Here is a 17,500-nt window from a genome sequence, read left to right as displayed (position 1 = left end):
TGCAAAAAGCTAATATGAAGCTTCAGCGTCCAAATGAGTCAAATCAAGTAGATATCTTTCAACGTTACAGTCTTTTTAGTGCCAAAGTTCCTCTTTTTGTTACTATACTTCCACCTGCAGCTCAACAGGGAAACACTGTCCGAGGAAACACAAAGAGGGAATTTGATGCTAAAAAGACTGTAAATGTGTCAGATATCCACTTGATATGACTAACTCAGACTGATGAAGCTGAATAGAAGCTTCACACAGACTTTTAAATGACTGTGTGGACACACTGTGAACTCGTCCTTTGATCCACTGACTTTTAATAATCAAGTGTGAAACTATCAGTTTTAAAATGTCTCTTACGATGATTCAAATTGGGGATTTTCATGATGATGTAAACCGCAGAAGAAGAAGAACTGTGAGTCACCGACTTTGTCTACGACTTCAACCGCAGGAACCTTTCAATATTTCCAGAGAGAAATGCGTCACTTTATACTAATTATGGGGAAGTTTTGAATATCAGTGAAACAACTGCTCCATTTTAACTAAATATGTATTAATTATTTTCATATAATTGCAATTTGTATTCCCCACATACAGTACGATTCACATGTGTGACTGTTCAACTGAACAAAAGACTTGATTCAATTGGTATCAATACAATATTTCCTGTAAATTTAGTGCCAAATTACTCAGGTGTTCCTGGGGAAATTACAAACCATAAAATAAAGCGTTACCCAGGAAAAATAAAGTCAGCACCTACGTTATAAATACTGATGGACTAAATAAACGCAGGAGGAACCCGGAGAGGAGTGTTGACTGCAGACTAAGCCGTCTATGTTTCAGCCCATGAGGTCGTCTAGTGTCATGGCAACACGGTTCAAAAATCCCCGAGACCCGCAGACGACCGTGTCCGAACGTCACCTCTCTCTCCATCACGAGCTGCAGCCTTTCACCTTCACATGTATGCAAACAGGAAGCCACAAACAGCAGAGACAGAAGAGTTATGCAACAGCTCGTTCCTGCTGCCATGAATTCATGTTTCAGTCAGCAGGAAACAAAAAAAAAGTTCTTACTTGAGGTCTGATTACAGTCTGGAGGCCGTCCCGCCCTCGTGGCCCAGCGAGCGTTGGCTTCGATGCAGCAAAACCTTGCAGGCGATTTTCGAAGAGATTTACAGTGGTCCAATGCTGAGCTCTCAATCAACAGCACCGTCTTAATTGGCTCTTCTGAAAGCCGCTAAAGGTCACTGTGGGGTCACTCTGGAAATAAGAGCAGAAGATGGAAAAAAAAAAAGGCCCCAGTAAACCTCTTAGAAAGCTAATTGAAGTGTTGTACAAAGAGGCACATTCTTCAAAGGATGAGGGTTGAAGTCACAGAGCTCGCTGACCGGGCAGCGCCGCAGGCTGGCGTCCTGCCGCCTCGCAGCTTTCTGCTGACATGAACACGACCGACGTTATTAACCTGAGCAGACGAGTCATCACACGACGTAGGAGAGGTCAATCTCTAATGTCTTTATAGTCACCAGAGATGGGAAGTGACTGAGTACATTTACTCAAGTAGTAACTGTTTTAAGGTACTTGTGCTGTACTTGAGTATTTCCATGTGATGCTACTTTATACTTTATACCACTCCACTACATTTATTTGACAACTTTAGTTACCAGTTACTACGTATTCAGATTTACTGCAGTAAAAATACCAATACATCCATGTAAAAATACTCCATTACAAGTAAAAGTCCTGCATAAAAAATCCTACTACAGTAAAAGTACATAAGTATTATGAGCTTGATGTAGTTAAAGTATTGCAGTAAAAGTACATAAGTATTATGAGCTTGATGTAGTTAAAGTATTGCAGTAAAAGTACATAAGTATTATGAGCTTGATGTAGTTAAAGTATTGCAGTAAAAGTAGTGGTTTGGTCCCTCTGACTGATATATTATTATATATGACATCATTAGATTATTAATAGTGAAGCATCAGTGTTAGAGCAGCATGTTACTGTTGTAGCTGCTGGAGGTGGAGCTAGTTTACACTACTTTATATACAGTTAGCTAGTTTAGTCCAGTTGTTCCCAACCTAGGGGTCGGGCCCCTCCAAAGGGTCAGCAGATAAATCTGAGGGGTCGTGAGATGATTAATGGGGAAAGAAGGAAAAGCATTGAGACCTGATGGGACTTTGACAGTCAGAGGACGATTATATTGACGGAGACGTTACAGAAGCGACAGTAAAAGTTTATTGTCGTCTGTATTGTTGCTGCATTTCGTTGGTTTTCTCTTCCGTTCAGTTTCGTTTAGTTCTTTGTAAATCTCTCAGTTGTCCCTTGAAGGAGATGATCTCTGGCCGGCAGCCAGGACTCTGGTCCAAAGGTTTCAGCTCCACAGCTGCAGGAAAACTGGTCCAACAGAAACAAGACGAGAACAGCGTTTCTACGGCTGCAGCATGTTTAAACCTCCCGTCTCTGCTGGCTCCTTGTGCCGTCGTTTTCCTTTTCTTCCTCTCATCCTCTCTTCCTTTTACCTTTTATTTCCTCCCTTTCTGTTTTCTCCTTTCCTTATTTTCTTCCTTTTCGTTATCTCTGTTTATTATGTTTCTTTCCTGCCTTTTTCCGTCTTTGCTTCCCATTTTTTTGTCTCATACATTACTTTTATACTTCCATCCTCTCCCTTGTTACATTTTCCTCTCAACTCTCTTTTCTTTCTTTGTCATACTTTTCTCCTTTCTGTTTCTTCCTTCCATCCTTGCCTTTCTCTCTGTTTTTATCTTCTTTTTCTTATTTATTTACCCTTTTTTCTTCCCTCCTTCATTCTGTGATGCCCTTTCTTATTCCTCTCCTCCCTTCTTCCTCTCATTCCTCCTCTTCTCTTCTGTCTCACTTGGCATCGGCAGAAAGTTCATCAGAGTTCATCTTTATGCAGATGAGTTCACTCCAGTGCCTGATTAAACAATGATAAGCACCATCGCAGAGTCCAGTCCTACAATCACACAGTTACACAACAAACCTTCACATCATGTTTGCTGAAGAGTTCTTGATGATCGCTGTCAGCCTCTTTACTCAAAGCTTTGACTCTCACGTCACATGACCCCCGCTCACAGTTGGATGACAGTTTGTCAGCGGAGAGTTTCCAAGAGATGAAGCAATGACGGCCTTCAGCATGAGGCCATGTTGTGTTCACACACAGAACATTGTTTTACTTTCATGCAACAGGACAAACAAACACAGCAGGAGAACGCTGAGGACCAAATGTCGCAGGATTTATGACTTTATGATACAGATACTGAAATAATCATGTTTTATAATATATATTTAGTGTTTTTCCTTTTAATTTTAATTCTGAAATCTCTTCAGGGAATCTTATAGTCTATCCAAGAACCCATTGAAACCTAATCAAGGATCCTAAAAACATCAAGGATTGTGAGAACCTCAACAACGATCTCAAGAAGCTCTTGAGGGATCTGTGGAACCTCATTAAAGATTCCTAAAGGCTGAGCTGTGATTGATGATATCGGGCTGTATAGGTTTTAGTTTTATTTCTGTGTCATGCCAAACATCTGGCTCATATAACACATTAACACATATAACACATAACACATTAACACATATACAAACATGTACAGACGCATGTGAGACACAAGCAAAATAAAACTAAAATGAAGTGTGTGAACTCTACGTAAACCGCGGCTCACGTTACATTCCTCCGTGTTTTCCTGCAGATGATGAAGTTTTCCTCTGACAGCGGTGATTAAGATAAGCGTGACGACTTGCAGGTGTGTCTGATTGGACCTTTCAACAGGCAGATATACAGAAACACCTTCTGTCAGGTTTTTAATAAAATGCCTCACGTGCACGAACCGCAGCACTGAGACCTTCATTCTGTTTAAACATAAACATCTGGAGAGGCCTGTTTCTGTCAACCTACAGTCAGACATGAAATGCTTCATATATCATATAAATATAACTGCTTTAATACTAAAAACTTTCAATTTGAAATGGTTGGTTTGACTTGTTGATCTCCAAATTTCTACTTTTATCTCATAATGATAATTTCTGTCATAATATTCACCTTTTATCTCATCATTTTGATTTTTTCTCATATTGTTGGCTCTTCATATCATTACGTTGGGTTAATTTCTCATCTTTTGACTTTTTATTTAATCTTTTAGAAATTCTCTGAATGTTTACTTCTTTGTCATAAATTTGAACTTTTCTCTTCATTTTGACTCACAGAAAGTATTTTTTAACTTTTCTATCTATTTTGTTTCTTTTCTTGGTTTCCACAGTAACCAGGCACACCTGATGGTAATATAATCAGTATCACTTTACTTCATGATGCAAACAGCTCACTGTTACACTGATGCACATTAAACTCTCATCAAATGTTCATCAGAGTCAAGAAAGAGTCCAGCTCATAAAATGGTTCAAAAGGTTTTTGTTACAGATTAAACAAACAAAAATCTGACATGCTTATCAGTAAGTGTTGCAGGTGCTGGTAGGTGAGTGTTGCAGGTGCTGATCAGTGAGTGTTGCAGGTGCTGGTCAGTGGGTGTTGCAGGTGCTGATCAGTGAGTGTTGCAGGTGCTGGTCAGTGAGTGTTGCAGGTACTGGTCAGTGAGTGTTGCAGGTGCTGGTCAGTGAGTGTTGCAGGTGCTGGTAGGTGAGTGTTGCAGGTACTGGTCAGTGAGTGTTGCAGGTGCTGGTAGGTGAGTGTTGCAGGTACTGGTCAGTGAGTGTTGCAGGTGCTGGTCAGTGAGTGTTGCAGGTGCTGGTAGGTGAGTGTTGCAGGTGCTGGTAGGTGGATTATGTTACCTCAGGCAGCTGTGATTCCAGTCATATCAGTGCAGACGATATTCAGCTTTTCATGCTTCATAACAAAAAAGAAGAAAGTTTTGCTCGACTCTGCAAGCTTTTTGAGCAACTGACTGTCATCATTTCTTAGAATCTGTTGTTTCCTGTTTCTGTCCCTCACCTTTACCTGACGAGACCTCAGTCCGAGCTGATGACTCACATCATTCATCAAATAACGCGTGGACGCAACAAAGACAAACTCATCATCATCATCTCATCGAACAAACACAGATTTCAGCTTTAGTTTGCAAGAAGAAACACAAGCAGCGTTTGAGTCTGCTGCGCCAACACTAGTTCAGTCTTGGCACGACGTACCTGAAGAGCTTCACAATCACTGGAGCGGGTTAGAAGTGGACAGAGACGTGATGTATGATGGTAATTTACTGGTCAGGGCTTTATAGATATACAGATACCAGTGATTATTGTGTCTCTCAGTCCGAGAAGGCCAGCAGACCTTATCATAGAGGATACAGAGGAAAAATTAATAAGTGTCGTTATTACATCCTGAACAAAGCAGGAAACTGAATCTCTTCAGACCACCTGTGAATCATTTCATCTCCATATGTGAAGGTGGAGCAGCTGTGTGCAGATGTTGAGGCCTCCACCCACAGACAGATGTGTGTCTTGACCTCAGACATCACTCAGCGCTTGTCTGTCTCCGCACATATTGCACTCGGCACGTTTATTTCTTCATCTGAGGGGCCCCTCGGAGCCCCGGCCCTGTTACGTAACACAGTTCCTCCTCGGAGCCCCTCAGAGCCAAATCCATCTCCTGCCACGACAACACGGCTGCAACCCCAAACTGTCTGCTTTATGGAGATGAATATTCTGCTTTAACGATCCGTTTACACTCGGGATGTTGCTGTGAGCTCATGTTTCACACAGAAACCCCCATCTGGCCTTATAGGGACCCGACAGCCGGGTGGGGTCCATCTGAAACTTGAGTCGCCCTCAGTGGAAACATGGAGGCTTGCTGCGCGGGGTCAATGCCGGGATGAAGAATGTGGGACAGTGTGTGGTCTGAGGCAGAGGCGCTGCAGCGTTTTCCAGAGACCCAAGTACCATCTGACCCCCCCCCCCCCCCCCCCCCCCCCCCCCCATCACCACCGCCACATCAGTTTTAAGTTAATATTTTGAACTTGTTAGCAAACAGTTGCTCATTTCCACATCCAGAAACATCATCATGCATCTGGAGTTGTGTTTCAACAGCTACGTTGGTCCACAGCAGGAAACGTGTTAGCACAAAAAAGTGACATGCCTATGCTTTTTTTTGTTTGTTTGTTTGTTCTGATGATGTTCTTTCACAAAAAAAGGTAGATTTTAGAGCTGCAGGGATGAACTGAATTTGAAACCCAGAATGGAGGACTGAAGGTCACCGTGTTAAAGTTTCCTTTTGATGATATCTTTAACATTTCTCAACACAAGAACTAGAAAGTGTCCTGGATAACTCAACAGTACGATGGGTTAATGTTAAGGCCAGAAACAGTGCTGTTCCTGACACCAGATCAGCTTCCACTGCGGTTACCATAGACTTAACGTATGTTACCATAGAAACCACTCTGAGATCAGTTCTAACTGCAGGAAAGTTAGCTGTTAATCTACTGTAATGATTAACATATTGGTAGCATTCAGCAGGCATTTTAATACCTGCATGATGTGTCTGAACAAACATTTTGAATCCATGACAAACAAACTCCTTAAACACAGTTTGAAGTGCTGCATAAATCCCACCGACACTGAACACCAAATCAAAACCCAATTTCTACAATACTAGCTAAAATATCAGAAATAAACCAACATCTTTACTTTTTCTTAACACAGATCATCTACATGCAGTGTAATTACTAGTTCTGCTGTACTAGATATTTGATATATTCAGTAAATATATCTTTTTATGACCTTATTTACAACCTGAAGAACTACAACTGTGATGCTGATTTATATTAAGCTGCGTGATGCGGCTCCAGGGAATTGTAGTTTTTCCTGGAGTTGGAAGTTGTAAATACTGAATTGAGAGTACACTGAGGAGTTTAACAGGATGGTAAACACATTTGTGTAATCATAATTTTAAATATCTAATTGTTAAATGGGTGAAAACTAATTTTAACCATATTTTACCCATATTTACCCATAGCAATGTTCAGATTCAGAATGATGGCTCAATTTGAACGTTTTCTTTTCCTCAAAGCGTCATCATGTGACTAATATAAACAAAGTGTTGATTTGCTGTTACCTTAACATAAAGCTAGCAGGCTCCTGGGGAGGATGAGGTCCTGGCAGTTTTATCAAATTTTACCATTTGTGGCCACAGAGAAACAGAATTCACATCAAGTTGTAAACACAAGAATGTTTGATTTTCATTCTTCACAGAATCTATAGAACATTAACATGATCTGTTGGCCGTTGATTTAGTGCAGTTTAACTCATCTCAGTCATAACTCACAGTATAGTCTATATATGTATAATCTCATGATACCAGTTATAACTCACAGTATAGTCTATATATGTATAATCTCCTGATACCAGTCATAACTCATAGTATAGTCTATATAGAGGCAGGTCTCATGATACCAGTCATATCTCACAGTATAGACTATATAGGCATAGCCTCATGATACCAGTCATAATTCACAGTAGAGACTATATAGGGTCTCATGATACCAGTCATAATTCACAGTATAGTCTATATAGGCATAGTCGCATGATACCAGTCATAATTCACAGTATAGATTATATAGGCATAGTCTCATGATACCAGTCATAATTCACAGTATAGTCTATATAGGCATAGTCTCATGATACCAGTCATAATTCACAGTATAGTCTATATAGGCATAGACTCATGATACCAGTCATAATTCACAGTATAGTCTATATAGGCATAGACTCATGATACCAGTCATAATTCACAGTATAGACTATATAAGCATAGTCTCATGATACCAGTCATAATTCACAGCATAGACTATATAGGCCTAGTCTCATGATACCAGTCATAATTCACAGTATAGACTATATAGGCATAGTCTCATGATACCAGTCATAATTCACAGTAGAGACTCTATAGGCATAGTCTCATGATATCAGTCATATCTCACAGTATAGACTATATAGGCATAGTCTCATGATACCAGTCATAATTCACAGTATAGACTATATAGGCATAGTCTCATGACACCAGTCATAATTCACAGTAGAGACTATATAGGCATAGTCTCATGATACCAGTCATAATTCACAGTATAGACTATATAGGCATAGTCTCATGATACCAGTCATAATTCACAGTAGAGACTCTATAGGCATAGTCTCATGATATCAGTCATATCTCACAGTATAGACTATATAGGCATAGTCTCATGATACCAGCCATAATTCACAGTATAGACTATATAGGCATAGTCTCATGATACCAGCCATAATTCACAGTATAGACTATATAGGCATAGTCTCATGATACCAGCCATAATTCACAGTATAGACTATATAGGCATAGTCTCATGATACCAGTCAATGCAATGCAGGTTTTTTTTTAACTCTCTAATTGTTTCCAGCCAGTTTAACAATGAAAGCTGGGAGATTGTTATCAGTCTGTATGAGTGAAGACCTGTGAGTCTATAAGTCACATGTGACCATTTACACGTCACACACACTCATTCAGTCCAGTCAGGTGTCTCAGGTGTGTCAGTTTTAAATCTGGAAACAGAAAAAGTTCAAAGGAATAAAAAGTCCAGATGTGAGTTAAAAAACATTTTCTTCTGTTGACAGAATCTGCTCCAGTAACCTGTTTCAGTTTAGTTTGAAATATCAGAGTGAGAATGAAGAGGCCTGACAGCATGAAACTGGATCCACACACACACACACACCTAAACACACACACCTAAACACACACACGCACACACACACACACGCACACACACACACGCACACAGACACCTAAACACACACATACACACACAGACACCAAAACACACACACGCACACACACACACACACACACACACACACACACAGACACCTAAACACACACACACACACACAGACACCTAAACACACACATACACACGCACACATGTACGTGTGTGTGTGTGTGTGTGTGTGTGTGTAACCTGCAGTAGTGTGCTGGTATTTATTTCTGGAGCCAGCGTTCGCTCCATCTTTCTTCTCGGGACGTGACTCTGGAAATTCTCCAAGGACACGGAGTGACGGAGCGTGCCAACGCCCCGACGCTCTCGCCAACAGAGCACTTTCAGACACCCGCCGCACAAAAGAACAGACAGAACAGCGAGTCCCACCGCGGATCAGGTTGTAGGAGCCGGGACTTCTGGGAAACTGGGGTGCTGCAGGGGAGGAGTTTCCCTTCTGGGAAAACATATGTGGCTGTGATGTGAGCTGTGGCTGCAGGAGGGTTTCTCAGGATGTGTCCACGTTTAAATCAAAGCTCAAACGATGGAAAAACATGGAAAGCATGATGGAAATATCATGTTTTACTCTTTATTTTCTACTTGTGTCCTAATTTTGACTCTTTTTCTCATAAATTTGACTTCACAATTTTTATTTTTTTAAACATTTTTCTCACAATTGAGTTTCGTACAAATTTAGCTCAAATTTTAACCAGACTTCCAGAAAATGATTGAAAAGCAAAATGTAGTGAATGCTACTGTTGTGTTAATATCAGCAGATAAACAGTCACTGCCATTAAATCATTGCAGAAGAAGAAACAACAAGATGACGTCATTCAAAGAGCGACAGTCAAAGCTCAAACTCATTTCAAGTCATATAGACAATAATTTCACTTGTCTGAGACGGACAGAATGAATTTTTATTCTTGCGTCATGCAGCCATCATAATCCATAAAAAGCCACATCAGAGCGCTGAATGTACGTTTTCAAACATTATAAAAACCTTCAGAAACAGAAAACCAGCCTGAACTTTCACAATCACATCTTTATTGTCTAATGTGTAAATCACAGTAAATACTAATTAAATAATCAGTTTTTTCTTATTTTCTAGAACGTTGAAGAACTTTCTAGAAGTTGTGAAAGTTATAAGTATCAAGTGTTTCTGTCTGGTGCTGTGTAAAGTCACCATCATGTTACTTTTGTGTGAGCATACCATATTTGACAACAACAAAAAAACAACCAGAGAATTTTTGTTTTTTCAACGTGAAAAGTTGTATTTAGGTGTTTTGATGTGAAGTTTGGTGAGTTACAGACATTTATTTGCATATATTGTTTCAGGCGTTTTATTTAGTAGACAATATATACATTTTGGTGCTGTCTTTATATTTTGGTCAATATCACCTCTGAGAGTAAATATCAACGTGTCATATATGACTGGAAAATAGAAAAGCTAATCTCTTGCTAAATGGAAGACTGCAGTTGTTTACTTTTTGAGTTCACACAGTGTACAGCTGCAATCCAGCAAGCTTCTGTTCCCGTATCACATGACTGCACGCACAGTAAATCCACCCCGATGGTCATAAAGGCACCATTCAAGATGCCTCGGAAAGCTGAGAATCTCACAGTTCTGACAGGAAAAAAGCTTGTTGATATCATAAAAGATCTCGAAATTATTTAATGTTTTGTAGAACATGGTCTAGTGACGCGTCGACGCTACGCTTGGTTTCAGAGGATTTAAGGACTCTGAGAAGCATTCTGGTGTTTGATCGTCAGATTTTTGTTGAGTCATTTCATGTTGAATTAAGACTCTTAAATAATCATAATTTGTACATTACACAATGAAATATGTGTCACAGTCTGTTTATGATCTGTCGACTTCGACAGGCAGAAGAAGAGCAGCAGCTCATGCTTTGATGTTCAGATGTCTGACGATTCTTCTGCTTCCTGCAGAAGCTCCAACTTCATAATTTCATGTTTTTAGTCTGAGATTCAAACAAACTCTCAGAAACTTTATTTCAAATTCTAGTTTCCAAAGTTTCAAAGAGTTTCTGTGGTTTGAACATTTCCCAAAGCAGAAACATGATGTCCTGACAGGAGGCGGACCTGCTCAGACATGTTTGTGTCTGTAAGAAAGCAGCTCGTTGAGGGAAACTTGGTTCACCACAAAAATCTAATTACAACTCTTAAATACTTAATACTGCAGGGAGATTCAAGGAGATTAAAGCTTAAGAACTTGTAACTTTTGACAAAAGAGAAAACACAATCTTCCTCTTACAAATGTTGAACTCATAAGCAATGAAACACGTTTGTTCAGGTGAGCTCACTCAGAGCTTTTACTGCTACAGCCTCACGTTCACATTCACATATACATTTATATTTATATTTATATTTACATTCACATTCACATTTATATTTATATTTACATTCACATTTATATTTATATTTACATTCACATTTATATTTATATTAACATTCACATTTACATTTACATTTATATTTATATTTACATTTACATTTATATTTATATTTATATTCACATTCACATTCACATTCATATTTATATTTATATTTACATTTATATTCACATTGACATTCACATTCATATTTATTTACATTTACATTCACATTTACATTAACATTTACATTTATATTTACATTCATATTTATATTTACATTTACATTTACATTTACATTCACATTCAAATTTACATTTATATTTACATTTACGTTTACATTCACATTCACATTCATATTTATATTTACATTTACATTTATAATTATATTTATATGTATATTTACATTTACATTTACATTTACATTCACATTCACATTCAAATTTACATTTACATTTACATTTACATTTACTTTTATATTTACTTTTATATTTTAGTCATTTGACAGATGCTTTCATCCAAATTTACAAGTGAGGCAAAATAATCAAGCGTTAGAGGACAGAGACTCAGAAAGAGCTCAAGTAGCTGATCAGGTACAAGTGCAGAGACAAAGAGCGCCAGAGAGGTTTTTCTTTTGTTTTTTAATTAAAGTAAGAAACTGGAAGAAGACAAGTGCATAAGAAGTACCATCAACGACAAGAGAGTAGAGGAACAATCAACAAAGGGGCTCATAACAGACCTCACATGGTAATAGTTTATTGTGGATAATGTTAGCTAACGTTGCATGAATGTTTCTGTATAAATGTCATAACTGAATCAGTTCTCTGACTCGTAACAGCAGCTACACAGCAGCTGTAAATCTTGTTTGGTGGTTTAACTTCTCACATCGCTGCATTAAACTGGAATCAGCTTCACGCTTCAACACATTGATCCAATCTGTTCCTCCGTTCCTGCCAACCGTACAGATCACACAATAATCTGCTGCTATTACACTGTAAAACTACACAATAATCTGCTGCTGTTACACTGTAAAACTACACAATAATCTGCTGCTATTACACTGTAAAACTACACAATAATCTGCTATTACACTGTAAAACTACACAATAATCTGCTGCTGTTACACTGTAAAACTACACAATAATCTGCTGCTGTTATAAAACTACACAATAATCTGCTGCTATTACACTGTAAAACTACACAATAATCTGCTGCTGTTACACTGTAAAACTACACAATAATCTGCTGCTATTACACTGTAAAACTACACAATAATCTGCTGCTGTTACACTGTAAAACTACACAATAATCTGCTGCTATTACACTGTAAAACTACACAATAATCTGCTGCTATTACACTGTAAAACTACACAATAATCTGCTGCTGTTACACTGTAAAACTACACAATAATCTGCTGCTGTTGCACTGTAAAACTACACAATGATCTGCTGCTGTTACACTGTAAAACTACACAATAATCTGCTGCTATTACACTGCAAAACTACACAATAATCTGCTGCTATTACACTGTAAAACTACACAATGATCTGCTGCTGTTACACTGTAAAACTACACAATAATCTGCTGCTGTTACACTGTAAAACTACACAATAATCTGCTGCTGTTACACTGTAAAACTACACAATAATCTGCTGTTGTTGTACACTCTAAAACACACAAGTGTTTTTACAAGCAACTTTCAAACTCTCAGCAGTTTTTCTTCTTCTAATGAAAACACAGAATACAAAAACATTCCAACAGTCAAACTAACATTTTGTTTTACCTGAACTCAACTTTCTACAGGAAATGCAGGGATTTGATGGCGTTACAAAAATGGAGTGAATTTTTGGAAGAGAATAACACCAGTGCAATTTATGGTTTTCTGCCATTAAAGAGTCAGTAAATGTCATGTTTACTCGTGTGCTGATGCAGCCTGATATCAGCAGTGAAGTAAAGGTTCTCCAGGATGTTAAGTTTCTACCTATTAAACAACAAACTCTATGTCTAATTTTAGCATTAAGAATGAATCCTGATAATGTTTTTGTAGCGTGTAAACATGTGGTGATAATCCCATCGCTGTATCCCTGCAGGCTGTGACTCCGGCTTCGGGAAGGCGACGGCGAAGCGTCTGGATGCTCTTGGCTTTGAGGTGTTTGCCACGGTGCTGGACCTGACAGGAGACGGAGCCCGCGAGCTGCAGAGGACCTGTTCAGCTCGTCTCACCCTCCTGCAGGTGGACATCACCCAGCCACAGCAGGTCCAACAGGCCCTGCTGGACATCACGGCGAGGGTGGGCCTCAGAGGTACGATCATCATGTTCAAGTCACCTAAACTCATCAGACATCCGTGGGGTTGTTAGTCGTTATTTTCCCGTGCTTCCAGTCTGTGTGCTAAGCTAAGCTAACCATGTCTCAGTGATGATGCTAAAGCGAAACGAGGACTAAAACCAACTTTCCCTCAGAGGAAGACAGAGATTCGTTATGTTTAGATTCATTATTGATGAAGTTTCCTGACTTTCAGCAGCAGCAGGATGATTCCTGGCGAGAGTGAGACGTCACTGTTTTTACAAACTTTCATACAGCGATGAATGTAATGATTAGAATAATGAACCAGTCACTGATCAATGACCTGTTGTTGTTTAATGACAGTATGAAGAGCAGAAAAATGTATAATTTTAATGTGTACAGACAAACATTACAGGTGACTGAGTTATCTACATGTTATATATATAAAATATATACATAATAATATAAATATGCTTTATATTATTATTATTATTATTATTATTATTATTATTAAATACAAGGCAAGTTTATTTATACAGAACATTGCAACAAAAAGGCAATTCAAAGTGCTTTGCAAGCATTGAGACAAAGTGCAAAAGAAACAAACTGTAAAAGGACATTTAAATAAAATCTGCTGCTGTTGCACTGTAAAACTACAATAAAAACAGTCATTAAAGAGCTGAGAATAGTAAACAAAAGCAAGTTAAAATAGAATTAGATAAAACAGGAGAATAAAAGTTACAGTGCAGTGTAAGATATTAACTCTCTGATTAGAAAAGTCTTCAGCTGTGATTTAAAGAACTGAGAGTTGCAGCAGTTGCAGTTTTCTGAGTTTGTTCAGATATGTGGAGCATAAAAACTGAACGCTGCTTCTCCAGGTTTAGTTTGGACTCTGGGGACAGAAAGCAGACCTGATCCAGACCACCTGAGAGTCTGGATGCTTCATAACGTAGCAGCAGATCAGAAACCATTCAGTGCTTTATGAACCAACAGCAGTATTTTAAAATCAGTTCTTTGACAGACAGGAAGTCAGTGTAAAGATCTGAGACCTGGACTGATATGATCCACTGTCTTGGTCTTAGTGAGGACTCGAGCAGCAGCATCTGGATCAGCTGCAGCTGTCTGATTGATTTTTCAGGGAGACCTGTGAAGACGGCGTTACAGTAGTCGAGTCTACTGAATATAAATGCAGAACTAGTTTTTTCAAATCCTGCTGAGACATAAGTCCTTTAATTCTTGATCTGTTCTTCAGGTGATAGTGGGCTGACTTTGTAATTGTCTTAATTTCAACTCTCTGGTCTCACTCCTTTGGTCACTGCTGTAATCTACCCCCCCCCCCCCAAACCAAACCCCTCCTTTCTCTCTGACCTCTCTGATTTTCTGATTCAGCTATGTGCCATTTCACCTTCTGTTCTCCTACCGGGTGGCTTTAATATCCACATTGCTGATACTGACTGTAAATCTGCCACAGAATTCCTGGCACCGCTACAATACTTCAGCTTTACACAACATATCAACTGCCCCACTCACAGTCCTGGATCTGGTCTGCTCCATTGGTCTTAAAATACATCAACTATCATCCCTATCCCAAAACACAAACTCAAAATATCCTTCAGAAATCTCAGATCTATCTCCCTCTTAACTCTCTCAGCCTCTCTTGCCAGTAAAATGTCTGCCTCCCCTCCCCCGTTGCCTGATGATCCCACACATCTTGTCAGCGATTATAATAACACACACTCCTCCTGTCTTGATCATCTGGCTCCCATTAAAACCAAAACCATCTCATTCACACACTCAGCTCCCTTGAATACTCCTAAACTCCACCACATGAAATCCCCTAAGCACCAGTTTGAAAGACTCAGCAAGTGAGTGGTTGAACAGTGACTCTCCAAGATAGTCCTACACGGACTATCTATTACTAACAATACAAAGACAAAACACAGCCCGGCTCCATCCACTACTAACACCTCATACAGCCCGGTCCACCTACTACTCACACCTCATACAGCCTGATCTACCTACTACTCACACCTCATACAGCCTGATCTACCTACTGCTCACACCTCATACAGCCCGATCCACCCACTACTAACACCTCATACAGCCTGGTCCACCCATACTCACACTTCATACAGCCTGATCCACCTACTACTTACACCTCATACAGCCTGGCTCCACCTACTACTCACACCTCATACAGCCTGATCTACCTACTACTCACACCTCATACAGCCTGGTCCACCTACTACTTACACCTCATACAGCCCAGCTCCACGTACTCACACCTCATACAGCCCGGTCCACCTACCACTCACACCTCATACAGCCTGATCTACCTACTACTAACACCTCTTACAGCCTGGCTCCACCTACTACTCACACCTCATACAGCCTGATCTACCTACTAATCACACCTCATACAGCCTGGCTCCACCTACTACTAACACCTCATACAACCCGGTCCACCTACTACTCACACCTCATACAGTAGGGTCCACTTACTACTCACACCTCATACAGCCCAGCTCCACGTACTCACACCTCATACAGCCCGGCTCCACCTACTACTAACACCTCATACAGCCCGGTCCACCTACTACTCACACCTCATACAGCCCGGCTCCACCTACTACTCACACCTCATACAGCCTGGCTCCACCTACTACTAACACCTCATACAGCCCGGTCCACCTACTACTCACACCTCATACAGCCCAGCTCCACCTACTACTCACACCTCATACAGTAGGGTCCACTTACTACTCACACCTCATACAGCCCAGCTCCACGTACTCACACCTCATACAGCCTGATCCACCTACTACTCACACCTCATACAGCCCGGCTCCACCTACTACTCACACCTCATACAGCCTGGCTCCACCTACTACTAACACCTCATACAGCCCGGTCCACCTACTACTCACACCTCATACAGTAGGGTCCACTTACTACTCACACCTCATACAGCCCAGCTCCACGTACTCACACCTCATACAGCCCGGCTCCACATACTACTCACACCTCATACAGCCTGATCCACCTACTACTCACACCTCATACAGCCCAGCTCAAAGTACTCACACTTCATACACCCCGGTTCACCTACTACTTACACCTCATACAGCCTGGCTCCACGTACTCAACTCATACAGCCTGGTCCACCTACTACTAACACCTCATACAGCCTGGTCCACCTACTACTAACACCTCATACAGCCCGGTTCACCTACTACTCACACCTCATACCTCATACACCCAGTCCACATACTACTCACACCTCATACAGCCCGGTCCACCTACTACTCACACCTCATACACTCTGGCTCCACCAATCCTTAGGCTCTCTTTTCCATGATAAACAAACTTCTCAAACCCAGTGACAATAGTTCCAAATCATTTACAGTTAGCAAGTGCAACTCTTCTTTTCAATTTTTCAATCAAAAACTGTCCAACCTCATGGCGGGAATGAGAAGCTCCACTAGTGCTCTTGATCCCATCCCATCCAATCTCGTCAAGGACTCCCAGATGTCTCTACCGTCATCATCACTGACTCCTCCGCCAGCTCTGGTTCAGTTCTCCAAACACTCAGACTGGCTGCTGTAGCCCCCATCCCCTGGACTCAACCCAGATATCTTGTGCAATTTTCGGCCCATCTCCAATCTCCCCTTTCTGTCAAAAATACTGGAACGTGTTGTCACCTCTGAACTTAAAGCCCACATCACAGCACAGAAACAGCCCTCCTCAAAGTCACCAACGACCTCCTCAAAGTCACCAACGACCTCCTCCTCTCCTCACACCGTTCTCATCCTCCTCGACCTCACTGCTGCTTTCAACATCATCTCCCACCTTGAATCCTCCTTTAACATCGGCGGTGCTGGCGTCTCCTGGCTAAAGTCATATCTCACAAACAGACAACAGTTCATCAACATCAACGACTGCACCTCGTCCACCGCCTCTCTGTCTCACGGTGTCCCCCAGGGCTCGGTGCTTGGTCCTCTCCTCTTCATCTCTACATGCTCCCTCTTGGTAACATCATACATTGTCATGGTCTCCACTTCCACTGCTACGCTGACGACGTCCAGCT

The 17,500-nt window shown here is 40.5% G+C and overlaps 1 protein-coding gene and 1 long non-coding RNA gene across 2 annotated transcripts in view; one reads left to right on the top strand and one right to left on the bottom strand.

Moving 5' to 3' along the window:
- Window positions 1-1,790, bottom strand: part of LOC137196863 (uncharacterized) — a 2,698-nt gene extending 908 nt beyond the window's left edge. The window contains exons 1-2 of the long non-coding RNA XR_010931350.1: window positions 1,062-1,790; window positions 1-941 (exon numbers count right to left, since the gene is read on the bottom strand). The exon at window positions 1-941 is cut by the window's left edge and continues 908 nt beyond it. This is a non-coding gene — a long non-coding RNA (uncharacterized lncRNA). The remainder of the gene's footprint in view (window positions 942-1,061) is intronic.
- The window catches only part of hsd11b2 (hydroxysteroid (11-beta) dehydrogenase 2), a 33,494-nt gene that overhangs the window by 4,503 nt on the left and 11,491 nt on the right, over window positions 1-17,500 (top strand). The window contains exon 2 of the mRNA XM_067609146.1: window positions 13,219-13,431. Coding sequence (XP_067465247.1) covers window positions 13,219-13,431 — 213 coding nt within the window. The remainder of the gene's footprint in view (window positions 1-13,218; window positions 13,432-17,500) is intronic.

The sequence above is a fragment of the Thunnus thynnus genome, chromosome 1 (genome assembly GCF_963924715.1).
Source record: "Thunnus thynnus chromosome 1, fThuThy2.1, whole genome shotgun sequence".
Lineage (NCBI taxonomy): Eukaryota > Metazoa > Chordata > Actinopteri > Scombriformes > Scombridae > Thunnus > Thunnus thynnus.
The sequence above is the reverse complement of the archived record's forward strand: the minus strand, read 5'-3'. Positions and strand labels throughout refer to the sequence as shown.